The sequence below is a fragment of the Aquila chrysaetos genome, chromosome 5 (genome assembly GCF_900496995.4).
Source record: "Aquila chrysaetos chrysaetos chromosome 5, bAquChr1.4, whole genome shotgun sequence".
Taxonomy (NCBI): Eukaryota; Metazoa; Chordata; class Aves; order Accipitriformes; family Accipitridae; genus Aquila; species Aquila chrysaetos.
The window spans coordinates 25,111,378-25,138,579 of NC_044008.1; the positions used below are offsets into that span (position 1 = coordinate 25,111,378).

General features: G+C 38.8%; 1 protein-coding gene across 22 annotated transcripts in view; it reads left to right on the forward strand.

The window, feature by feature from the left end:
* CADPS2 (calcium dependent secretion activator 2) overlaps positions 1-27,202 on the forward strand; it is a 322,654-nt gene that overhangs the window by 63,109 nt on the left and 232,343 nt on the right. For all 22 annotated transcript variants that reach the window (XM_030014988.2, XM_030014991.2, XM_030014990.2 and 19 more), the window contains exon 2: positions 3,709-3,822. In XM_030014988.2, coding sequence (XP_029870848.1) covers positions 3,709-3,822 — 114 coding nt within the window. The remainder of the gene's footprint in view (positions 1-3,708; positions 3,823-27,202) is intronic.

The following is a 27,202-nucleotide window of genomic DNA, read 5'->3' on the forward strand; positions in this document are numbered from 1 at the left end:
GCGTGGAGGGGAAGAGAAATTTTTACCTGTTGCATGGCTGCAATAAAGAAAAAGCAAATTTGAGGGCAGTTAATCTTGTTTTCCCTTAAAGTTGTCTTTGCTTATCTTCAGTCATTCTGCAGAATGCAGTCAAACTTAGTATTCTGAGTTGCTGGAATTTAGTTATACATTCTCCTATGAAGTAGCAGTAGTTATTTATGAAGTATCACGCAGAGTTACAACAGATTTCATACCACTGAGAATGTGAAGTCCAAATAAGCAATACAAAACTGAAGCAGGTTGAGGGAAAGCAACAGAATCAGTGAGGCTTTGCTGTACGCTTCAGGTGATATTCAGAGTTCAGTTTACATTTGGGGGTACATGTAGTAATGTCAATTTTTATTTTTATTTTAATTTTGCTGTTCATGGTTCTTTCTATTAGAATTAAAATGCAGACACAGAGGCAACTGACAGTAAAGATGTAAAGAAGTAGTGAGGGACTGAAAGCAAAGGTCTGATGTGTATGGGTCTTGCACAGAGGAAAGGTGGAAAGGGCACGTGAACTGAAAAGGTAATCCTACTGCAGAAGGATTTTGAGCTCCTTTATGTGAACTTCTACCAGAGAGAATCTGGCCAGGCTTATTGCCCTTAAGTTTAAGCATTTCACTTGGGATTCTGGTTATGCGTGATGTGCTTATCTCTTGTTCCTTGTTAACCAAGATGGACAACTTCAAAGGTAGCCCAGACTTGGATAGGTTGAGCTGTTTGCCAGTGTCCAAGAGTTAATGTCCTATATAGACGCCTGTTTCTCTCCATTCGCTATTATGGCATTCTAATGCAATTAGACTTCCCTTTATTCTCCGCATTTCTAAGCTACTTCTTTTACTGTTGGTTTTGTTTTGTTTCATTTCATTTTTAAAGGCATTTGGCTGCAAATTGAAGATTGTTAATGAATCCATTAAAAATGACCAACATAAAAAAAAAAATGAGTGAGAATTCACTGTACACTCAATATTCTGACAAATAAAAAAACCCAGAGGAACTGTATGCTACAGCAGACTACTATAAATTATTCTGTATCTTGACAGTTAACACAACTGCATCTATACACATGACAGTACTTGGGACCTGTAAAATAGACTTCACATTATCCTTAGTGCAAGGTGTAGCTTTTCATATTTTCCATTGGAATTATTATAATTTTTTAGTTTTGCAGGAGAACTTTATTCCCCTGCACATCCAGTTTTCGCACTAAAACATAAGTAATTTAAGAAATGTACAGCAATCCTAAAATGCCACCCAACCCTTAGAATTCCTTACTACCTGAAGTAGCGAATATGAAAGCCATATATAAATATTTTAAAGGCATTTCAGTTTGCTGAACTATGATGGTTAGAAATGAGGAAGTCAGAATTAAATTTATATTTTGTTGCCTTATTCATAATGTTTTTGTTTGATGTGTGGGTAATAGACAAGCAAATCACCTAAAGAATGAAGTCTGCAAGCATGGAAACACATTTCCATAATTGCCTTGGCAGGAAGCCCGCATGTTCTCGTGTCAGAGCTGTGAATATTCCATGGGGTAAAGGAGCTGCTTGCTCAGCAGTGGTGCACCGTCTGCGGGAGTGCTCGGCTCTTTTTTAAGCCTCCTACGAGAACAAGTGTGTGCTGAAAAAAAACCTCAAACCATCCTTAATGTTTTTCATTTTCCGATATCTCAGCTTGTCCAATATCTTTAGAAAATTAGAGAAGAATAAGGGGAATCAAATAAAGGGAAAGACCTGTCCTGCGTATCTGGGAATAAAGTTTGATTTCTGTTAGAAACAGCTAACCTTTGTGGTGCAGATTCTGTGTGAGGAATGGATGTCTGGCAGACAGGTGGATAGATGCCATTTTTGCTGTATGTGCAGACGTAATACAAATACTTCTCTCCCATTGATTTTTAACTAGCAGTGGTACCGGCTGACAATGTGTCAGTGTTGGGCTGCTGCTCTCAAGAGCTCATGCAGGAAATTTTTCCAAGTCACAGCAACCTCTGTTGAAGTTTGCTTGCCTCAGCGGGAGGCCTTGTCTTTGGTAGGGGTTTCTTGGGGCTAGTTCTGTATCGTTAATCATTTCATTAAGATGAGGAACAGAATTACCATGTATTTTTAACTTGCTTGGATTTTTTTCAAAGGCATAGTTCTTTGGCTTTGCATTGCTACTGCCTACACTTCACCATTTTTCAGAGGATTTCTCATATCAAGTATTTAGATGGCATCTGTACTATTGTTTCCTGTGAAAATAGAACAGCTTTCAGGTTTGTGTTCAATTTGGAGAGTTTTGCAGTAAATTGCTACGTGTTTCATAGACGCACATGGCTTGGCAAACTCCGCAGACTTTATGTAGGATGAAAATCCTCCCTTGATATGAAGGAAATAGGCATTGTCCAAGGTAGGCATATTATCAAGAAAGCAGTAATTTTGCTAATGTTGTAACAGTGTTGTAGCTTAAATGGCTTCAGAGTGTCGACACTAGAGACCTGAAAGCCTAAGGTCACCATACTTACTGTAGATGCCAAAAAGTTCTTCTGTAAGAAACAATGATGCGATCAGGGTAATGTTATTTGTTGCAGGTTAGCCATTACAAATATAACTTTCTGGCCTCTGAAAAAATATTTTCAATTTCTGGCTATACATATATTTATTTGTTTATTTTTAACAAAGCAAAATACAGGAAGGATGAAAACCTTCTCAATGAGTTGTGTTTGATTTTTTTTAATGTTAAAGTTCAGGAATATTCACTGGAATAAAGGCTTTACATGAGTTTTTAAGTTCTGGGAAAGCAAAACAACTATTTTTAACTGTTGCTTTGTTATATTAGTATGTTAGTGGCAGTCTCCTTTGATGTGATATTCTAACTTCTCACAGAATTGAAATATCTTACTAAATATTTCAAGAGTTGGTAGGAACCTTGGCAAAAGGCCTGTATCTGGATCCCTAGAGAGCTTTCAGATTTTGCTTTTTCCCATAACATTAAACTTTGGTTAAAAACAGGTTGATTGCAAGGTTTAATCATGTAATGTTCTCTACTAGGAGTCTGTTTTCAAAATACACTCAACTTTGATATGTAGTTCACCAAATGTAATTTGGTATCATTCTTGGAGCCTTGTGGCTGCTGTTCCCCAAGATGAGTTGTTTTATGTTGTTGATACTGGTATAACATCTGTGGCTAGAAGTCCATTTTGTTCATAGGGAGCATGCTTCATCCATTTTCTTCACAGTGAGCATGCTTGTTAAAACATGCCAATGGTAGCACCTCGATTAGACCAAAAAATGGAGGCATCTCAGTTGTTTTTCACGTATTTAAAATATTTGAAGACTGGACCTAAGAGCTAAGTTTTATTAGCTGGTGCTTCTGCCATAGGGAAGGTCAGCCATTTTATTCAGCATATGCATATAAAATATTGCTCAGAAGAAGTATCCATGCAGACTTACCTGTAGCATCCTGAGGACACAAGGGAAAGAGTAGAGGTTTAGTTGCATGCTGAGTGTGTGCATGACTTGCTGCAGCAACCTGACTTGCCCAGGTGGGACTCTGAAGAATGGCTGCTCACTAGGGAGCCAGCTGGCCAGGGAGCCTCTGCCTTTTCTCCCCTGTTCACAGCTTCCAAATGAGTGTAGTGCTGCACACTTTTACTTCGAGACTAACTGTATTTATTATCTCCTCTCTCCTTTTTTTCTTGCATAGCTCAATAAGCAGCAGCTACAGATACTGAAGGAACGTTTCCAGGCCTTTTTGAATGGGGAGACGCAAATCGTAGCAGATGAAGCATTTTGCAATGCTGTGCGAAGTTACTACGAGGTAAGTTATGTGCTTTGTTTTCTGTATTGTTTGAAAAGTTCATAGGATCTCTTTTAATGCAGATATAAGGAAAGGAATTTTAAGTTTTCAAAGGCTGTGAACTTCCAAACCTTGTAGAAACAGCTTCCTCTTACTCCAGCTTCCCTGTTTTAAAAGTTGAATTCTACTGCCTGGGCACAAGAGATAAACTGAACTGGAAAATATCCACCCTTTTTGAAGAAGGAAAAAAAAAAAAAAAAAGACAAAATGAAAAATCCCTGATGCTAAAAATCTTTCTGACAGCATTTGATACAACTAGGCACTGCTATCTTTATCTCCATATGTCTTAAGTTCCCTCTTTTAATCAGTGCTTCAGTTGTAAGTTACCATCTTGAGAAATATGTCTTCTGATCTTTAGTTACCATGCAGAGTTTTTTGGAGACAAACCGCCAGTTCCCTTCCCAAAGAAGAGAAACTTTCCACACAGCTGGGCCAGCTCTCAAGTTCTGCTGTGACTTCCCAGGCATGTGCAGTGCCTATGGTCACCAGTGCAGATCTTTAGATGTGGTTTTAACTGCCTAAGGGACAGGACCCATTCCAAAGTAAGAGGACAATTCACTGTCTTTTTTGTAACATCAGCAGCATATGGCTAGAGAATTTATTTCTTACTCTTAGCAAATGGTACTGTGAATTCATTCTGTCTCATCTAACTTCAGACTTGCTCAATGAATCACAAGGGCTGTGTGTTAAACTTGTATTTCTTTTGAAGGATCTTCCTCCATATTTCACTCTACCGCATCTTTTTTTCAAATTTTTTAGCTTTATTTTTTATATATTATTTGTCATTTTTCTCTGTCAGTTATTCTTTGCTATTGAATGAAACTTTTCTTCATGGAGAAAAAGACGTGACTTATGTCCTAGCTTGGTTTTATCTACATTAAATTATGTTGCACAAAAAAAAAGAAGAGATGGGGCAGACAAATGGTTTCCCTGTTGTACAGAAAGGTGAGGACTTGGTGCGAGTTTCTCCAAATCACAGTCTGATCAGTACTGCAGCAGTTGAAGTGAAGGAAATGTCATAAAAATGCTTATGAAAGGATGGGGATGGGTCTGCAGGTGAAAGAAGAGAATATGAACATTCATAAGGTACTATATAGGGGTGCGAGAACAGTATAGAAGTTGTTATAAAGTAATCCTTTTTTCTGTATAACTGATGAAGAAGCTAAGACTAGGAGGAAGGACAGTTTGGAAGATGGTGCGGGGCAAGGCTGAGGTAGTTAGCTGCCCAGCAGTAGGTTTCAGAGGAGTGGGATGTCTCAAGATGCTGAATGTGGGGTGGAATTGAAAAGGACATAATGTTTATGGTTCATTCTTTCAGCAAGCTGTGTAAGTAGCTTGATGTGTTAGAGGAAGTATCCTGACCTTTGGAAAGGAAGTGGTAATGAATAAAAATTATTTTAAAATAAATGCCTAAACAGTAACTATCCTGTTAAGATTTACTTTGTGTCTTTTGTTACTGAGATTTTTTGGACACATTGAGAACTATGTTTTTCAGCATATCTGCTGTTGCAATGAAAGGTTATGCATAATAATCTAAGATAGCCCTATAAAATGGAAGACTCAAATTCTCAAGCTATTTTCAGCCATTCACCACTTTGAATTAAGTGTACAAGTGTTCTAGCTATCCAGTTCCAGACGATTCTAAAGATCTCAGCATCACTGTCAAGGCTAGAATGACACCATGGGCTAGTGGGATCTTCATCCTGTGTTAATACACCATGATCTCATCTACCAGCTGTAATTTGGTTCTTCAGTCTTTTTTTTGCTTATTCACTCCGCACCCCCCGCCCCCAATTCCATTTTCCATTCTTTCCAGAGATTTCCTTCCAGACTTGCACAACCTTTTCCAGTTGTGCAGTTTGAGCCAGCATTTGCAAGTCATTTTTTATTTCTTTTCAGGGTTCTAGCAGATAGTCACCAGTATGCAATATTAGATTTAACAAACATTGCAGTGGTGGAATCCAGCTGGAGTTGAAGCTACTGCTCCTCTTCCATGCATTTCAATCAAGTTTTATGCACCTTACCACGTATTCTCATGTCATCGCTTATATGTGTCTCTTGTGCCTTTTTCATTTGCTTCATTACCCATTTGTTGAAAATATTAATCTCTATTACTTCTTTGTGTGTTCTGTTGATGCTGTGCTCTGATGCTTTCTCACCTCTGTGTCTTCCACATGTGGTCCATCACGTCTCCTACTTGATGATGTTTGTTAGTAGTTTGAATTATGGACATCTTAACTTGTTTCTGTCATACAGCATCTCATAAGCTTGTGTTAATTTCCTTACACCTTAGTTGCTGAGCTGCTTCAGTCTTACCTGGCATGGAAGGAAACAAATACAAATGGTTTCCACAGTAATTATTTTACTCTGAAAATGATTAATTTGCCTTTAATCCTATGCAGCAGTCATGGTTTGAGACTTATGACAATATTGCTTGCAAAGCCAGGGTATTCTCATTACTGTAGTTGATTTTCCACATCCAACTCTTTAACTTTGAAAGTGAAAGAGGTGGTTTTGGGCATGTGACATAAATCCTTTATCACTAGTTGCAGGTGTTTGGAGTCACTACATCTGTCTATAATTACTGAGTTTGTTCAGAATTTGTCCTTTTAAGAATCTAAGAGTAAGTTTCAAGATTTAGGAACTTCTTATAGCTCAGTCTTTGATTTACTTTTCTAGAAATACTTGCTGAAAGGGTGTAATTTATTTACTAAATAAATAAATATGAAATTCGGCATCAATTTCACTGTGGTGTAAGAGAGTCATGCTTGTGTGTCAGGGCTACTTGGGAAGGTTTACACTGGTCAATTTTGTTGCCTTATCCTCCAGCATTATGTCTGTTCTAATGCTGCTGTGGTTTTTAAGACTTTCTATTAATATTCTGGCATTGGTTTTCATTTATCTTAAAAATCTAATAGGAAAACAATTCATAGAAAAAGTTGCATAAACTCTTCTTTAATTCTCCAGGAATGGTTATTTTCAGGTTCTGTGTAATCTCCTCCTAGCATCCCACCATGCTTCCTCAAAGTCTCACTGAAATTTAGCATGTTTCATTTTTGTATACATATAATTAAGATTGTATTGAGGAATTATTTCCTCTTCCATCCTAGTTTTAGAGAAGGTATGGAAATGTTTAGAGTTCTCTTTCTGTAATCATTCTCTCAGAATTAACACAGGATTTTTTTTTTTTTTTTTTTGTGGAAAATTCCATTACAGACATTGAGCCAGATTCTAATCGACAGAACATCAGATGTTCGTGATGCTTTTTTGGATAAAGAGAAAAATTCAATCATATGGCAATTTATTATGAGTAATTATATTGGACACACTGCTAAGTGTAAAATTAAGTGAGAAAGTGACTTATGAAATAAAGTCCTTCCTTGCATATTTCAACCCAGTTTTTTAAAAAGTTATCACTAAAATAGTAGATAATCTTTCATTCATCAATTCTTGCATGCTGTTTCATGAAGGTTGGAAAATGCTTTTGTGCAGAGCCGTAAGAGGTTTATTCACCACCTTTAATATATGTACCTTTAATAGGTATGTATATACCTTGGGCTAAACTCACAGTACTGATTCTTTAGTCTTGAATTTATGCAGTCTTAGATATGAGTAAAATGGGTGCAAAGAAATGTAATGAATGTTTAAAATACTGTGAAAACTTTTTCAATATTGTAATGATTGCAAGTTCTCAGGTTTTCAGCTCTCTGCTTAAAGCATTATGAAGCTGCAAGAAGTTTTATGTACTGGTGTTTTTCCTGTTTTTATTGCTGCTTCATTTTAAATATGTGGTTCTAAGCCATAATTACTGCATGCTGCTTAAATCTGAATGTTAAATGCAGGATCTGTAGCAGTTAGCACTATGAGGGGTTTTCAGAATTTAAAATCAGGCTTAATTCGACTGTACCAGTTTGCCTGTGATACAGAGATCATATTTAACTTAATTTCTATTTAAATTCAGGTGTTGTAGTCCTTGGTAAATTAAATTGTTGTCTGCCACAGTCAGGCAATATGAAGGAGCTGAGGTATGGCCAATAGCAAAAATTGATGAGGCAGGGGATTCGTGTACAAACCTAGCTAATGGAACAGCACTGCCTCGCTTGGGGGGAGGGTTTAGGAGGGTGAACTAAAGTAGAAGAGAAGTAAACTACTTTCTACTAAAAGTAGAAAACAACCAAAATCAACAATAAGAAAGAGCAGAGGTCCCATGTCATAGAATCCTAGAATGGTTTGGGTTGGAAGGGACCTTAAAGATCATCTAGTCCAACCCACCTGCCACGGGCATGGACACCTTCCACTTGATCAAGTTGCTCAAAGCCCCATCCAACCTGACATTGAACACTTCCAGTGATGGGGCATCCACAACCTCTCTGGGGAACCTGTTCCAGTACCTCACCACCTTTAACATAAAAATTTCTTCCTTATATCCAATCCAAATCTACCCTCTATAGCTTTCTAAATGGTAAAAAGAAACCCTTTCCCTTCCCTCTCCACAGTGGGAGGAGGTGGCACCTTTCAGCTTCTGCAGTAAGTAGAGCAAGCGTCCTACAAATACATTTCTCTGTCAGTATCAAATCCTGAACTGCCAGTGCAAGCCCTTGTGGGTAACGTGTTGCCAAGGGAGGAGCAGGGCGTGAGTCTTGGCCGCACATTGCTGGTCAGACATGCGCTGGTGTCTGTAGGCACACCTCTCCTAAACCTGACTGCGCTGCTTTGGCCAGTCTGTGCTCGTGCAGCCTGTCCTCCCTCTCCTCTTGAGGCTGGGGACACCTTCCTTCCCTGTGCTGCGGGTGGCGTGCAGAAAGGATTCCTCATGTGGGGTTTGGCAGCTGGTTGAGCTGGTCACGGTGTGAGGCTAATGTGGCCAGCCCCAGTCTTGGGCATATTCAGAGTGGTTAATATTGGGCTGTTAAGGAGTTTGAAAGTTCTACAGAGACTGAGAATAGAAGAAAATTCTATATAAAATAATCCCGTGGGCGTCTGCCAGTGTAGATGTACCTATGATATTATCACTGTTTCTTTGTTTTGATCAAATCTGCATGAGCATTTACAGGTATCCTGAAAACGTTTTCCTTCCCTTAACACGGAACAGTTGTTTGGCCTATAGTGGAAGCACACACTTGTGTGACAAAAACATTGATTATTTCTTGCATTCATCCTTAGGAAAGGATGAACTGTGTTTATTGGAGCTTTTTTATATGAAGACATTCAGATGTTGGGTTACTCTGAAAAAAGTTGTATTTCTGTAAAGGAAGGATTGAAGCAATGATGCTATTTCTGCCCGCAATTATGGAAAACTTGGTCTGAAGGTTTTTTGCACGGAAGTGAGGGGCAAAAGGATCTCGCTGATGAAATTGCAAAAAGGAACTAGCTCTCTGGACTAAGTGGTATTTTGGTTGCTTTTACGGCTTGATTTTTAATATCAGCTATTTTAGGTACACAGTTTTTATTCAAGGCAACAAAAAGCATAGTTGATCCTGATGACTATTTTAGGGGTGAAGATGACACCTAAAGGAACTAAAAAGCATTAGTTAGCATCAAAACATAGTACACACAAAATAAATAGTAATTAAATGTTGGAATGTTCTGTTTTGATATTATCGAGGCAAAGTAATGGAATCAGTACATTAAACATCTATTAAAATACGTTAGGATAATAATTGTAGAAGCTAACTGGGTTTCAGGGCATAAATTCACTGATTTTTGTTTTCATTTTTCTCAGAAGTCATAATTGGCATACGTATGTATTTAAGGATACAGACTTTTTGCTCTGTTCAGATTCTGTTCAAAAACCTGAATACTAGGCCAACTTGGGATTTATTGTTGATACAGTCTCATTTGGAGAAGCTGTTTCAAAAAGGATGTTTTCTTACATTAACTTTAGGATAATCTTATGTTTTGCCTTGTGAGGGAGCCTTTCAACAATAAATATGTTTGTAGTTGCACTTATCAGCACTTAACACAGTTAGTTTCCTTCCAGTTGCTTTAAAATATTGGCAAACATGAGGTCAGTGTAATGTTGGCATGGGGGCTGTTATTTTAGAGGTCTGTTTTATGCCAGTTCTTTGAAAAGCTTCATAAAAATGTTTTTAGGCCACCTCCAAGAAAGAGGCTTAACAGAGGTTTATCTAGGTCATCCATTTCCTTGAAGAAGCTCTAAAGCCTTCAACGTTTTGGATCAGCAACCACAATTTGGCATGTAATGGAGATTGTCTCAGTGTTAGCAGTCTAATTATTTTCCTCAAAGAATTGAAGGTGAGATGAGATACAACAAATTAAAACATGCTTTACCTGATACAGACCTCTTCTGTGCTAAGGAGGGACCTGGTAAGACTCGAATTGCAGGCTTTGCAATGCACAGCTTTCTCTTGAGAGAGTGGTGTTGTATTGCTCTTGCATGGAAAGTGTATCAATGCTGAAATCCTCTAGTCTCTTGCTTTAAGAATAGCTACATGTAACTATATTGTTTGTGTTTTCAAAGACGGAAATCTTGTTTTCATTTCCACCTGCATGGTGTCAGAGAAGCAAAGCATTTTGCAGTACATCTGCACAGAACATAATTGCTAGCTGTTGAAACTGTGTCTGTCCCGTCTCTTTGGACACTGATATTTGTGGATGATCATTGTTAATTTGACTGAGGATGTCATACAGTTTCTGTGTTAGCATTACAGATGTAAATATAAAGGACCTATATTTCAAACTTCTAAATGAAGTAGGTAGTTGACAGATGGAGTTTAGTCCATTAATTGTACCAGTCCTTAGCTTCCCAAGTGGTATGTGCTGATAGGAAGAGAGGAAGAGATGGCTCATTGAATTTAGATTTAAAAAAATTCCCAGTAATGGTATCCTTTTTGTTCATTTTGTGACCACTGTTGTTCCAGGCAAATAAGGATGCCTTGTAGATCTGACACTACACTGCAGAAGCAATTAGTGTTTGGGTAGTGAGGTATGTCTCTAGTGTAGTAAGCATTACGTGACATTATTTACCTGTTTATTAGGTAAATTCTGGATGTCTGTTAATCTGAACAAACCAATTAGAAAACCAGGAATGGCTTAAATTGTTACACAACAGTGAATTTGGTCTGTGTTGTTTAATTATTTTTCTCCTAATCCCACTGCTGATTTACTGGCTCTCAATTTATCTGGACATTGCTTTTGCACAGTTAACAGTATGTTGCGCTATACACATTTTTGTTCATGCTGTCTTCTGGGCAACTGAAAACAGTGGGGGTTTTTTCAGCTCGGCTGATACTAGTAAGAAATGTAATAGTTTAACAACAGTGCTGCAGAAATCTTGCAAGTGATACTAAAATTTTATTTTCTTTTTTTAACTTAGAAATAATTATTTGGAAGGATTTTTCTTTCGCTAGATGATGAAAGGATGACAACTCTTGATCTTTTTAAGTTATCCTTCCTGCTGCCTTTTCCAGGTCCCAGCACAGAGCTGGTCTTAAGGCCCTTTAGAAGTGGAAATAATACTGCAAAATATTTCGTTAAAGAGTTATGTTAATGCCAGTGAATTTTCCTTTGTGCCTTTATATTGTGATGGCGGTGTGTTCCAGTCAGCAGTATCTCAGGGACTCTCCAAACTAATGGGGAGCAACAGGACGCTATTTTTCTCCTTTCAGCAGTCAAACAGATACTCAGCCCAATCTCCGGCTAGCTGTCTTTCTCCATGACTGGAGGGAGGCATAGAGTTTCATGTTAATAGTACACTTGAAATATCCGAGTACAAGACAAGTGAAAATTTCAGCAAGATGCCTACGGACTCTGAGCCAAAGTTACTGCAGCCCAGGGTCTCTCTCTCCTGACTCTGTAGGTGCTGGAATTTTCTCACATAATTTCTTCAGGCTTCCAAGTTTTGATTAGAGATCCACTGTAGAAATATGCCACATTTTTCTAATCAATCGTTCCACTGAATTGCAAGCAACTAATAGTTAAAGGTTTGCTTGATCTTAAAACCAAAAGAAATCAACCAACCAACCAACCAAAAACCACAAACCGAACCCACCAAGCAAACAAATAGTAAAGGAGAAAACCTCCTGCTTTCGTGTACCATTAGATTGAATTTCTAGGACCGGTATTTACTCTGGATATTATTTCATTTACTCTTAGATTTCTAGATGGTGGGATAAATAACTTTTGTTTGCATATTTTGATTGAACCTCTCTGTTACCGTTTTACTTTGTGATAGAAAGCTTTACCTGTCAAATCCTTAGAGATGTGTGACTTGTCAAAATCTTTTAAACTTTAAAGTAGTATCTTGGAAAAGTGGCATTTTGTTCTCAACGGTGAATTGATAATCTCTGAGTAAACCAAGCTAGAGAGAACATGGCAGTAAGGGATAAAAAAGGTCAGCAAATGCATGGCTGGAATCCAGAAGTCAGTAAATGAGAAGTGAGGTTTTAAATTCTCACTGATCTCTCTCAACCCCATTTCATTTCTGTTCTGTTACTAATTTCAAAAAACGACAATAAATTCTTACATCCTGAGAACTGTGAAGGCAGAACACAGACGATGATGTAAATATTTTCTTGGTGATTGTTTTCAGGTTTTGGTTGATCTACATTTCCCGCCGTAGGGTATTGCTGAAAAGCCAAATTAGAAAAAAAGGTTCTTCTCAAGCTTTTATTTTCTGAAGTAAGCTTTGTGCCATAGAGATGGCTTTTTCTATTTCATGTTGCCTTAAAGAGGTTTTACTCCTCACAGAGCAAGAAAGAGGTTTCTTCAAAGTTAAATCCAGGCATAAAGTTGCTATCCACCCAAGACTCAACAAGAAACGACATTATCTTAAACGGAGCATACTAAGAGAAATATATTACCCAGTCTGTTTCAGTTAGTAAATGCCTGCTTTGAGCTCCGCTAGTTAAGAGTAACTACCTCATTAAGGAAATTGTTCTTCTTTCCACTTGGCCTTACCATCAAACCATTTCCCCTAATTTCCTAGTTCAGTTTTTCTTATTAACTTAAGCTCATTGCTTAGCTTGCTGTTTTTTAAATGTAAAATGTACAATCTCTTCTTTTATTGTATTACCCTTTGTATAAATGGGTCTGTCTTGTGCCTCCTTAGCAAAACAAAAATGCTGAGCAAATTACATATTCTTAATCTGTAGTAAATAATTTGATATCAGGCATTTATTATGGTTCCTCCTTGGACCTTTCATTTTTCTCATTTCTAAATCAGGGTTCCAGGCACAGCCCCAATTCCTAGTGCGGTTGCGATACTTTGTACTGCTTTATGTTTTACTGCTGTAATGCCTCTCACCCAGCTGGGTGGTGGTCCTTACAGAAGGGAGTGATCAGCGGGGATATGAATTTTAAGGCTGATGTAAAGGAAAGGAGGATTCACAAGTGACTGTACCTGGATAGGAAGTACTGTGGGCCTTAGAGTTACGTCTGCAGGTGTTCTGAGCAGGTGTCTAGGGCAGCTGTACACAGAGCTACCCTGTCTGTAGTACCTCGGTTAGCTAGTGCAGAATTAGCTTCTGTCTGCTTGCCAGCACGTTGTCATGGAGGTGTACTCCAGCGTTTAGAGCTGAGTCCCACACAGCATGCCTGCTTGCACAGTTGCCAGTGACTGGCAAGATGATTAAAGACAGTGCTGCTGTCTAATCTAGGGGTTTTTTCCTTCTGAAACGAAATAGTCAAAAGATGCAGTTCTGCATCTATATTTATAGATTCCTGTGGTCCTAGACATACATACAATTTCTCTGGACATCTTTTTTTCTGTTTCTTGATCTTTCCGGCAGTGATGGCAAAATAAATTGTAAGATGCTCACCTGTGGCATGCTACTAGGCCAGCGCTTCCCAGCTAGAAAGCTGCAACTGGGTGCTTGGGACTTGGGAGAATTGCATACCTTTCAACATTTTCCCTCAGTCAGCATGCTGGTTCACAGCCCAGCATAAGAAAATAAATAATCTCCTGGGGGTGAGACTATGATGGTTTTGTAAGTTTTCTGTTCTTGGTGTACCTCTCCTAAAAGTAGGAAAGATTTTCCTTTGAGAGCAGCAGGCATCCTTTGTTTGTATGTGTGTGTGTCTCTGCAGTTTCACTGTGATAAACGTGCACCATGAATAATATGTTGTTCTGCTTATCGTGTGCAGATACTACTACACCAGAGCCTTCCAAGTCTAAGAGTGAGAAGTACTTAAATCACAGATCAGATTTTATTGTCAATGAAATCCAGCATTTTCTCAGACCTTTCTTCCCGACCAGCATAAAATTAGCCATGAATACATACTTATCTCCCTCTTTTGAGTCTATTCTCTTGCAAGTCTTCTATAATCTTCCTTTGAAAATTAACAATAAAAGGAGTATACCTTTGTCAGTCTATATATGGAATTACAGCCTGTTTATTTGGTCTTTCCTACTTCCTCTCCTTGGTTTGTTTATGTCCAGACAGTCTAGAATGCTGTGGTAGAAATCTGTGGACAAATTACAAGAGTCAGTATCCTAGTACTGTCCCTTGTCCATTTTACTGGTTGGCTCTGAATGCAATTCAGTTTTTAATGCTTTCAAGAGTATTTCCTCTACAGGTAGTTAAATTAGATGGAAGCAAAATGAAACAGAGCAAAGCTAACTGTCTAGTTCTGTACTGTTTTTCTTGTGCTGTCGTAATGAGCTGTGGCATGTGCAATGTGATCAGTAGTATTGAAATGCCCATGTCAAACCCCTTTGGCTTTACCCTCCCATGTGATCTCTCAGTACCTTCCTCCAGGGCAGTAGTGCAGTAGTTTCTTATTTGAGATAAATCTGCAAATTAGAAAATACCCTTTATTTTTGCCATCAATTAAGAAGTAATTTTGTAATTTCAAAGTCTAACCTTTTGTAATGGAAAGTAAGTTACTGTTTTACTTGGCTTTTGAGCTTTTGGTAGCTCAATAAAACTTAGCAGAAAACTATGAAAAAAACAGGCAGCCAAATCTTTTACAAAACTTGATTTTAAAAAAAAGGCAATGGACAGTTACAAGTTTAGCAAACTTAATAACATTCAAACAGCAATAATGTGTCAGATTAAAGTCCAAGAAATTCAGTATCCTTTCTCAGGTATTACCAGATCAAAGGAGATGTCTGATGAAAAATACCGGGGCAGGGGAGGCCCACACAATGATTTCCACGACTGTTCTCCCGAATTCCAGTCATCAGGGCTCAGGGACATCCTCTACTTGGCCACCTTTCCATCACTGGTAACAGCATAAGGCAATTAACCAGTTCTTCAATTTTGTCTTTCAACAACAGGAAGAGCTTGTTATTACTACGTTCATATTCTGTGCAGGCAGTCTTCTATGTCTGGAAAATGAGATTTGCATCGATTGTTAAAATGTTTCATTTTCTCATTTCTCAGGTTTCTCCGAAGTTTGTGTTTGGGGATAGGAAGGAGGGATATGGGTAAAGTTTTAGAAGCCCTGTGTTCTTAGCTCCAGAATCAATTAATCTCCTCATCCTTACTGTAGTGGAGCTGGTTTTAGTTGCTGTCCATCCATTCCTTCTCTGCTTATGGAGGAGGGAATGATGGACTTACAGAAGTGATCTTAAAATACAAACTTTTTTCTTCTGAACAGTGGCATCCTGTCCGAACAACCATACAAATGTTCAATTGTGAAAAGACCGAGTAGGCTGGTCCTTGGGGCCCAAGTAACTGATGTAATTTGTGTAGCTAGAGAAGAAAGTTCTTTTGAAACACAGGTTCTGATCTGAGGCTTGCAGCAGTAATTGGCAATTAATTGTAAATGATCCCTGTTGCCTTATTCCAACTTTCAGCCTTCTGACTGTGCTTCAGACATGCAGCAAATACAATTGAGAAAATTAAACCAGGGAACAAAAAGAAGTGATGCTTTCCATTTAGCTCCCTCTGTTTCTCGTCATGCTTTGAGTTGATGGGTCTTCTGTGCCTTGCTCCTGGCAAGGGACTCAGAGGGGAATAAGAGTGAGCGTGTGTCTCAAAGCGTGCTGGGAATGCACAGCTCCACCATGGCTGTGCGGCTCACTGTGATGCTTTGAGCTCTGTTTCCCTCTTGGAGTACTGAGCACATCCATAAAGCCTCACTGGGAAGTAAGCTAAAGCTTTCATCTTTCAGCATGAAAGAGATTTACCGCTTTTCTAATCCAACTAGCAGTGAGTACTGCTTCAGAAAGTTGATCTCTGCTGCCAATGAATTGATGAAGAAGGAAAAGGTAAAGAGTGTCCTTCCTCCCTACTTGGGTTCTTCTTTGAGCATGTGAATCACTTTTAACTGCATTTTCCCTTCAGTTCAGAGAAGGGTTGAAAGGGATGGACTGCTTTCCTTTTTTTATGTTTACCTTTCCATGAACATGACATTGAAATTAAAGATGAACTTGAGACAAGTATCTGTACCTAAATAGAAATACACTCCTTTTGTACTCTGGGTGTGACATGCAGTATTAACTACACCAGCAGCTCTATACCTTCTTCATATTAGTCATGTTCAGCTTACTCTGCAGCTCAGTTGGCACTGTGATGCTTTTTTTTTTTTCCTTTTTTTTTTTTTCCTTCGTGTGATAGCTACACCATCAAATCTTTTTGTCTGAAGGATTTTCCAATGCGCAGAGCTGCATGGCTAGAACTACACCTTTGTCATTTGCTAACAACACATTCTGTTGGCATGTGATGCCTCAGATAAGGTACAGGAAAGCTCATCATTTGCATGTATCACATGAGCGAATATCAAAATCTGCTGCGAATCCCTTTCCTTCAGCTGTCTCCTCCATGCAATACCACTGTTGGGCACCACTTCTCACCTAAACCTAAAAGACTCTTCCAACTGCAGAAGAGCTCCTGATGCCACCATTATACTGCTCTGAGTGTAGTATAGTTCAACACTGGTCTTGAATTTCAAAGCTAAGACTGAAAGGAAGGACAGAGCCAAGACCACACTAATTGCAGGCCCTGAAAAGAAGATGAATAGGAGAAGTCCAACATAAGTCGTCACCCTCACGTGAGTAGAGACTTTATCACTGTTAGACGAGTGAGCTTTAAACGCACAGGACTTGTGGTAGTGGCCATTGGCCCAGATATGTATGGATGCTGAAGTCCTTTTTGTGGATACCTCTGAAACAAGAGTTGAGATGTCATCCCAGGGTCTACTTGAAAAGTACTGCTCTCTCCTGGAAGGATGCCTTGTTTCTGGCATTAAGCAAGGATAACTCTCCTACATTTTGAGGATGAACCCAGAACAAGTATGTAACCTTTGTTTCCTTGGCAGTGTCACAAAGATGGGACTGAGAACTGCACGTGGGCTGCTGTCCTTCTGGTGTGCCAGCCTTATCATCATGACCCAACATGTGTGCAGCTAGTATCTTAACTGCATTCGGTATGTCTGCAAAGAGGAGACTGAATTGTCTGCCAGCATTATAAGACAGGCTGGTGATGCAGAGGTCAGACTTCTGTAACCAAAAAATGGCAGCAAGAGAAGAAATACTTATGTGTGAAAGTTGTCATAACTATTTTAAGACAGCCTGTGGGAAAAAGATAAGGCCCCTTTGAATACGAGTCACAGAGAAATTTCCAAGCAGTTGAGGGGAAGATGTTTTAACTCTTTGTGGTTGTGAAATGCGGATATTGGTTCTACTATTAACTCTAAGAAGAATAAATTGTGTGTGTCACTTCAGAATCAGATTGATCACCGTGGGTGTCTTCAGGCTCAGCATTGTTTTACAGCTCTTGATCTGAATATGCATAGTCATTTCTCCTGACTGAAAATATGAAGACTCACGATGGCTGTAAGCTTCACAATAATTCTTTCTTTAAACCCGATCTCCTCTACTGAAGGGGAAGGTATGTCTGTCTTTCCTCAAGTGAGCCAGGAGGCAAATGCTGCTTCCAAAACATGTTCATATTCAACAGTTAAGAAGTTGAGTAAGTGGTCCTGAAGGTCTGAAAAAATGCATAGGTAAATAACATGCGCTACAGGAACTGGAATAACTTCAGGTGTCAAGGAATGAGACATTTCTTCTAGAATAAGTACACAAGCCCTGTCTTTGTGTACGAGCCCAGACCTGATCCTTTGAAAAAGTAATAATGACAGTAAATACTGGTGGCAGGGGAGACTGCAAAACAGGAGCTTGTGTAGAGTGAAAGTTGTGTTCAGTGTAAGCAGTAATGAGAAGTCCTTCTTATTACTGTTAGTTTAGAGGGGGGGAAAAACCTATTAGTTTAGAGAGGGGAAAAAAACCTTTTTTAATGAAAGCTCTTAAAATGTACTGAGGTTAACAATATAGAAAACATTACTTATAAAACAGTCTGCAAATTTAATTTTTGGAGATAGCCTTGATTTGCCTGTTAGCCTAAGTTAGAATAGATGTTAATGAATGTTAAATTGATGCTGTTAAGCTGTCAGAAAAGGTTATGGTTAAACAGCGGTGTGGACATAGCGGCTTTCAGTAAAGACAACTTTCCCTTTCCACACAACAGACTATAACAAAGGAGTTGATGATTTGGAAAAAAAAAGTCTACTTTTCCTGTCAAAATAATGTTATAGCCAGCCTGATGATAGCCTGCCAGATGGAATTTAATTTGTTACCTTCAGCACCAAAAGCATGACTTCATACTATACTGAAGCAGCATTGCTTCTTTTTTATCACGTTGTTCCTTGCATAGAGCAGGTAGCAGAAAGGTCTCATCCACCTGCTGCATGTTCAAATGGCATTGCTTTGAGGAAATGCTCAGTGTCTGGCATTCTTCTGTTTGGATACCAATGTAACTATAGAATGATATTTATATTAAGAATATTTGAACTAATGGAAGTATTCAGTACAGTCTTTGTTGGTTCTTTAAAACATATTTCTAAAATATGCAAATCAGTGATCCTGAAACAGTTGTTAGTCTGGTTGAAATCAATTGGAGAGAGAAGCCCATTGCACTTCAGAGATTTGGAATAAGTGCAAAATACCTAAATTACTGTGGGGTTTGGGTTTTGTTTTGTTTTTTTCCTCACTTTGTTCAGTAACTGAGTAAGCATTATGGTAAAAGATGGTAAAGTCGGTCTGGAATATATAGAAGCTTTAAAATGGAGGTCTGAAAAAGCCACAATGATACTTTTAAAGATGATTTGTATAAAAACATTCGCAGAGCACTTGAGGTAATTTACACGTAGCTGTGTGACCCAAGGTGATACAGCTGTTACCTGTCAGCTCGATCATGGGTCGGGCAGATGCCCTGAATGTGGCCCAGTAGTGAAATAAAATGCATTCATGAAGAACAGCTACAAGGCAGGCTGTTTAAATTTGAAAATCAGCACACATTTAGCTAATTAATAGAGCTCCAACAAGGGACTCATCCCATTACAGCCTACAGAAATTTATTCTGGACTACAGCAGCATATCAGGCTACGTTTTGGAGAAACACTAAGGTTCTGATGCTCACATCTGGATTGACAGTGCTGTTTAAACTAGAAATCCCCCTCAATTTGTTAGAGGATCCGTGCCAAGTTTCAACATGTCCTGTGCAAGGCCCAGAAACCCACCTTCTTCCTTACATGGAGGTTGGTTTAAAAATTTTTGAGTTCCCGAATAATAGCCAGACACGGTGTTTTAAAAAGCAGGATTTAAAATGGGTCTTTCCAGTGGTCATCTGTTCAGTAGAAGGAGGAATAATGGACCAAAACTCCAGGGGAATTTTATATGCAGTTATTTACAGTTCTAGCATATAGCATTCTGTGTTTTACACAGAAACTGCTGGTGCTGCCTTCCCTTCTGCGAGGCATGGCTTTGATAATCGAATGCATACAGAGAGCTAGTGAACTTAAATGGCAAGAAGCAAGAGGTTGCCATAAGCATGCTGAATGTTTTTTTCTTCAAATTTGCATAACTAATTGAGAGCTCATTAGGAAAGCTGAAAGCTAGGTGCAGGAAAATAAGCTCGGTGTAGCAGAGGGAAAGTATTGTTACAGCATTTGGATAACAGGGAAACTTCAGCCACGTTAAAAAATTATCCTTCAGAAGGGTAGATGGAGTGGTCTGTCAGGAGCCCTCGGGAATAACTCTCAGCTGGGTTTGTTGGTGTTGCCACTGATTTCAGTGGCCGTGCTTCTGCAGCGTGCTGCTTAACTGCTGCTAACTGCAGCCAGAGCAGCAATAAATCTTGTTGCTCATTGTGGCTTCCTTCTCTGAGTGCTCCTGTCGTCCCTTTCCTGGATCTCCGTGCCATGTTGGACGGCTGCGCTGTTCACCTGCTCGGGGCCCCGACAGGCAGAGTGCTGACCCCGAGGGATGCTACTGGACGGGCTGCGAGTTTCGTAGCTGGTCCGAGACCTCTGCCATGCGTGAGGCACCCGGTGCTGCTCTGCAGGGCCCCTCTGTCTGCTGACAGCATCCTGAGGCACACTTCTGGGAAAGAAACTCTGGCCTTGGCAGTGTCTGCTGTATTGTACTGATTAATAAACAGGGTAACCAAGGGTAGGGAATGAAAGGATGTATCCAACCTCAAGGAAAAGATGTAAAAAGTAAACAGCCCTGCCTGTGACAAATCCATCTCAAGCACCACAAAACCAAAAAAGGTAGTAATTATGTTAAAAAAAAGTTCTAATCATATATGTCTTGTGGCTATGCATATATTTTTTTGTGAGAGCAATAATGGAAGCAACAGTCTGAAAGATCAGAAATTCATCAAAATTAGCTTCACAGATAGAAGAGAAGGCATCTCATGCAGGTCACTGGTTTAAGTTTGAGAGTGGGAGAAGTTTGTTTCTTAATTTCTGTTTCAAGGAGGGAAAAAGTTATCATGGAAGAATTATATTTAGATGGCTTTGGTTGGAGATTTCATGTAACTGGTTGTAAAATACCATCAGCTCTCTTAAGGCTTCTTGCAATGCTTTTTCATATAGGATAGACTTCTAAAGTGAAGGAACTCTTTTGGGTCATGTAAAAATAGGATTTAAAGAGTAGAATTTCCATAGCAGCATTCTGAAGCTTGTCCTGCCTATTTAGCTGGCCCTGTGCCTTGTGCTGGGAGCATTTCAGTATGTTCTTGAGGAAAATGTTGCGAGGAGGAGGAGGAGGTTTCTTAAGAACTAGCAAAAGTTTCGGCAGTCAGAGAGCTGTATGAAAAAGATGGGCATCACCCAAGCCAGAAAAAACTAGGTTGCTGATACCTAAAATTAGAAGAAGATTGTACCAGATTTTTAAAAGTAAACTGAAGGAGAAAGCAATCACTTTGGAATAATACATTGTTTGTAAATGAAATCATAACGTAGTATCTTAGAAAAAAATAGGAAAAACATCTGTAAAAATCAGTTACTAAATAATAAAGAGCAATCTAAATAAATGTCAGTTAAGCAGAGCATGTAAATTAGAAGCTGAAAATAATTTCCAGTAAATTCAGCCATAAAATCCAAGTGAGTGGTCATGCAAATGCTCTCTGTAGTCAGTGGAAGGGGACAAACATCTTCAGGAAGGTGCAACATATTTTCAGATGGCAAGAACCAAACTATGACCTGTAGAGAGCAAGTAATAAGTCTACAGAGGGAAGACCACTCAAGAAAGAAAACAAAACCATAGTTACTCTGTATGACACTAATTGCTGTCTACTGCTACATTTGCTCCATCTCCAGAAAAGGATATAGCAGAACTAAAAGAGCCATAGGAAAGGACATCATATATATATCTATATATGTATATTTACATGTATATATTTTATATTTATATATAAAACAGTTTGCAATGATAAGGGCTCTTCAGCAAGGCTGCTGGAGTAAATGCAACTGCTCTTGCAGTTCCTGAAGTGCAGCAGAATTGCTAACTTCCTGAAGCTTAAGAAACTGGTAAGATTCACTGGCTGGGAGGGGAAAAATGGATGTGGAAAATTAGGAGCTGTTTAATAAAAGTTGATTACTCACAAACCATGATTGCAAATATGGCGGGTGAAAGCAACCATATCCGGGAGGAAGGAAAGCCTGCTATTAAACTAAGAATGAGCATAAAACAGCTGGAACTGGTAACAATCAGTATAACTGAGAATATATGAAGCACAGGAGATTGATAAGGAGTATTCGTTGAAGGTTAAAAAAAAAAAAATAGTTACCAAGGCAAAGATGCATGTTCTCTGCCTTTGATGTAGCACTTCATATAGTTCATAAAAGAAAAAAAGAGTGCTATAAATTAAAATGCCAAAGGTAGTTTCTCAGCATCTTCTGTAAATACTACCTATAACTACTGTTAAACCAGTTTTAGTCTAACAAAAAGAGACGCAGCTTTTAGCTATTTTTCTTGTTAACACAAGAAAAAAAAATGAATATGACAGTAATTATTATGAGAGTAATTAACTCTTTGGCTCTTTGAGTAGACTTTCATAAGAGCTGGTTGATTGGAGCCTTTAAGATCAAAATAGATGCCTCCTTTGATATATTAGTTAAATATAAGCTAGGTTTCGCTTGAGTTATCAGACTTAACACATGGTAACTGAGTAAGATTCCTTGCTCAGAAGGTCAGATATTTGTTTTCTAATGACAAAAACAAGATCATGTCAAGCTTGCAAGCAGTTTCTGACTTTAGGAACTATAATAGCAATAGCTCCTCCAGAGTTTTTATCTATTTTTCTGTCTACTCTGTTGGCATTTCATCTTCTTTAAGGCTTCTCTCCAGTGATTTGTTCATGCTCTTGTTTATGTATTTTAGGTTAATTGATCACTGGTTAAAACAGATTAACATGCGTTGGAGGAGGAGTAAGAATACAGACTGCTTCCTCCCAGGTAGATGTTGTAGTATCACTAATCTGGAGAGCCAGCTTCCCATGTTTTGGCTGTAGTAGGAAGATAGAGTAGGTTCTTTGACTGAGAGGACAGTCAGTCTCCTTACTGATGGTGAATTAATTCTTCTAGGAAACAGTAGGTATAGTTTTCATTCTCCCAGCCCCCATCACCTCACATCGTGGGTAAAGGGGCCTCTTGTCTGTATCTGGGAGAAGTTATTTGACCATTTCTTTCCAGCACAGTGCTCAGGACTCTGAGGCAAGTTAGGTCCTCCAGCTTGATGCTTGGGCTCTGAAGAGCAATAGGGGTTTTGGTTATGATACCTTTTCTCTGTCTTTAGACATCTGTGCACCATATACTGTTATGCCAAACCTCCTGGTACACTGATTTAGTGTATAGAGGCATCTAGGTCAGGGCTCTCCACTGCATGGTAAATTCCCACCATCAGAGCACCAGGGTCCTTCTGAGGTCTGTCCCTGAGTTCCCCCAGCTCCTTGCAGTATAGAGAGCATCTGTGGCTTCTCATGTCTGTTTGCCACAATTACTTAAATAATTGGCGATTTAAATAAATGGACAGAGTGAAATTAATTTTTTGTTATGTGTATTTAAGTGTTTTCAAAGAGAGCGGTTTGAGGATTCATTTAAGGCAACCTTAGTGAAAATTGCCTGTGGAAGGATTTCTCTCCCCCATCTCACTGTCCCAGCTGCACAGCCATGCTGTGAGCCAGACTCGCCTGAAAACTAACTTGTGGGCAGAGAGATGGAGCAGGTTGTTTCAAATATTATCTGGGTTTGTGTTATTTTATTAATTTTCAGCTGGATCTGTTCCTCGGTTTATATGACTGGGTCATGTAAACAAGATCATCAGCAGTTCTGAGTCAGCTGAAAGACAGCCACTAAATGCTTGATGAGGGCTTTGGGCAAGAAGTATCAGCTGTCTTTTGTTGGCCACCGGTCTCAGGTTGCCTCCAATGTTTCTGCTCAAGTCTACTTCTTCTTCCTAACTTTTTAATAATTTGTGGGGGAAATTGAATGAGAATATTATTGGCCTTGTTAGATGTCATTATTTACATGACAGAGACTGTGTTCATGTACATGCATACAATAATTCACACTTGATCACTAGAAGAAGTCTTAGTTTAACATTATTTTGGAAAATTGGACAATTCCAGTGCTTCTTCATCTGTTTCCAGCGTTCTGTACCAGAGGTCCTAAAACTTTGCCCACTCAGAGATAGCAATTTTCTTTTTTTAATAAAAGGCAAACCTCCTTCCCCACACATACTTTTTCACTTTTAGATATGGATAATCATGACTCCCTTCTGACATGTGAAAGAGCTTTAATGTTACGTGCTTCATGTACTGTGTAGCTCACAATTGTTACAGACACAAAGTGAAGTGAACTCAATTAAACACCTGCAGAAATGAAAAAGGAAAAGTCAGGGGAGAAGCCACCTCTGTGTGCTTGGGGTACATATCTATAGTACATTTCTTTCCTACTCCTGTTTGCACAGATTAGAAAATGTAACTTTTTTTCTGCAATGTTCCCAGAGTTCCCAACTAGATAAAATGAGAAAAACCAAATTACTGTCCCCTGATCCTAACTGAAATACCAGAAGATGTCATCTAAAAAGATGAGAAAGTCAATAACTCAGTTCCATTGGGTTTTGGATTGATGACATTGATTTCTTCTCTACAGCTATGTTGGAATCAGAAATTCATATTGCTTACATAGCATTCAGACTAAAGTCTGTTCAGTATAATGGATTATTTTGAAGCGCTCTCCAATCCTTCAGTTGATTCTTCTCTGAATAATGCTGCAGAATGGAAGCCCGGCCTCAGGTTTACCCTAAAATTAAAAACAAACAAACAAAAAACCACTAGATGAAGCATAGTGATTATGAGCATAATATCTAGAAAGTTCTAGCAAATTAGGGTTAGCTAAGCTACTTCTGGACTGGAACCATGCAATATTTGACAACATATAACAACACTGCCTTTTTTCTCACATTATGACTTGCTTAACAGATAACTCGATGGGCATAATGTTCATAAATGGGTACTCTTCATAAACAGTGTTTTTGATGAAGAAAACAGTGGTGTGGAGGATGCACCTGGTTTAATGCCTTTGTTCAGTTTAGTGGTTACTTCTGAGTGTGTCTGGGCAGGCAAGAGAAAGGGACCTGGCTGCTCCACACCAGGTCAGGGGAGACCTCTGATGAGGGGAGGCTCCATCTTCCTGTATGGAAGATCTCCTAGGGATTCCAGCAGGGAGCAGACTCAGCCTAACAGGCAATGAAGAGGAAAATTACTTTCCTTGGTACCGGGAAGCCATTGAAAGTTTCTAGACTATAAAACAAAACCGTGGGAAAGAGGAACCAGCTTGAAGGGCTGCTGGACAGGAGATTAAGTTTTGAGTTCAAGGACTGTTTTATCTGGATTACCCAGTGGACCTGAGCTCTTGGTATTCAAAGTTTGCTTCTCCTAGATTACTATTGAAAATTTTTTTTATAAAACATAGCTTTAGAATTTAGAAGCTTTGATATTTTCTGATGTGCTCGATTTAAACTGAAGGTGGGATAAAGTTGGTGTAGAGTCTTATCTCAAATGGCATAGGTGAAGGCAGCTGTTGTAAAAGTAGCATCTTGCTTTTAATTAAGTACAGGGAAGAATTGCTGGAAAATTATCGTGACTCTATTCAAATTACAGCCAAGATCTGGTCAAACTTCAATATAAATCTGTTTCTGTTGCTGAAATTAAACCATAACTGCCTTTGCTGAATTGTTAATTTAGGGTTTGTTCAAACCTAGCAGTGGCTGCTCAGCTGGATGTTGTTTTATTTTGGTGTCAGTTGTTCTTTGCATCTCAAAATATCAAAGGCTGAGAGTGACAGTGAAGTTTTCATCCCTTTTGAGTGTGTTTATGGGCTGCCTCTATGGTCATTTCACTCCCAGTCTCTTACTTGATAACATTCCAGCTTTAATTGCATCCTGATTACAAGAGTGATGCTGCACCTTGCTCTGTGCCCGGAAGCTCCAAGATTTTTGGTATAATTTAATGCAGACAGATTCTAAACGCAACCTGCCAAAATATATATTATCTTGGAAGTTAAGGATGTTGAACTTGGCTCTGTCGGTCTGTGAAGAAGTACCTGCCAAAATCAATTGGATGCAGTGAGCGAGGAGAACAAGGGCAGCTCCAGGTAATGCCGAGGCAGCTTTCTTGTATTTGCTGTAGCTTGCGTGCGTTGTTGTAGATGCGTGCATCTTCCTAGTTGTGGCTGCTCCACTAGCACGTACTCTGGGATGTGGCAATGCTACAACGGAGCTTTATCCAACGTGCTGGGCTTTGTAGTTTATATCTAATAATCTTGTAAAAACTCTTTCCTCCTTGACTTGGCAATAGAGAGTTCACTTCACTTTTTTCTCTTGCTGGGCAGCTATGCACTGACTTTGTGGCTGCAAGTATTAGACTTACCTTCTAACAGGCTGCCTCCTGCTACAGTTTTGTTCCTTCTCTTAATCTTTATCCCTTACCTGTTCAAATTCACTAGCCTTTTGCCTCTTTCATGATTTATGTGCTCAGTTCTTAGTGTAAGGGTGAGATAATCTGAATTGTTTCACTTGTTGCAGAATTAATGCTTCCACTGACACCTACAATACAAATTCTAAACACATGGCTTACTGCTTTTTTACTGATTTTTTTTTTCATTATTTGAATTGTGATTAAGATATATATGCAAATTCCACAGTAAATTAATCTGGTTTTAATATAAGTGTCTTAGAAGGTACAATCATTTGTAGAAATGGCCACGATAAGGAGTTTGTTTCTGGCTGTCATAAAATTTATGATTAAAATAAAAAACCTTGAGGGATTATTCTGGGCTTTTCAGACCATCAAATTAGAAAATCTCTGTTAGAAGATGGCAGAAGGCTCTTGGTATGAGTAATGTGTTTCAGAAGTTGGCAGACGAATAGTGCAAATGTTTCCAAATAGCCTGACACAGAATTGAGTTACCTTTTTTATAAAAACTACTTCGGTCATTGGAAGTCTGCTTCTTAGATAAGTAAGTGGGAAATAACGTATTCAGGATAGTCTAGAAGAAGCTGTAATAAAAATGAAAAATCTTATGCATTAGTGGAATTATGACTAGAAATTGAGTGGAATAACAATACAAAAAATAAAAGGAGAAGAATTTGCGATCAGACTTGGGCTTTGCAGTGTTTTGGATTTAGCCTTAGAGGTGACAAGAGGTGTGCACTGTTCTCTCTGCACATTAAAAATGCATTAGGATATTGACTAATAGGCTAGTCACAATAACCAAATAACTTAAGCCTTATCTTGGCATAAGTAGCACTGTTTTTACAGCAGGAGGGTAATGTTTGTTTGCTTATTACATTTGACTTGTATACCATTTGCATTTCTTGCCAAAGCTCTTGACTGGCTTAGTTTGAAAATAGTTTGGAGTATCTGTATAGTTACTACTGGCATTTAAAAGAAAAAGCTAAAAGATAAGCATGCCTTCCTGTATCTTTCTAGTTTATTGAAACTGGTGCCCATAATTGGAGAAAAGAGAGAGAGATGAAGTCTTGTTACTGTGAATTTGAAACCAGACTTGGAGCAAACTGGAGAAGGAA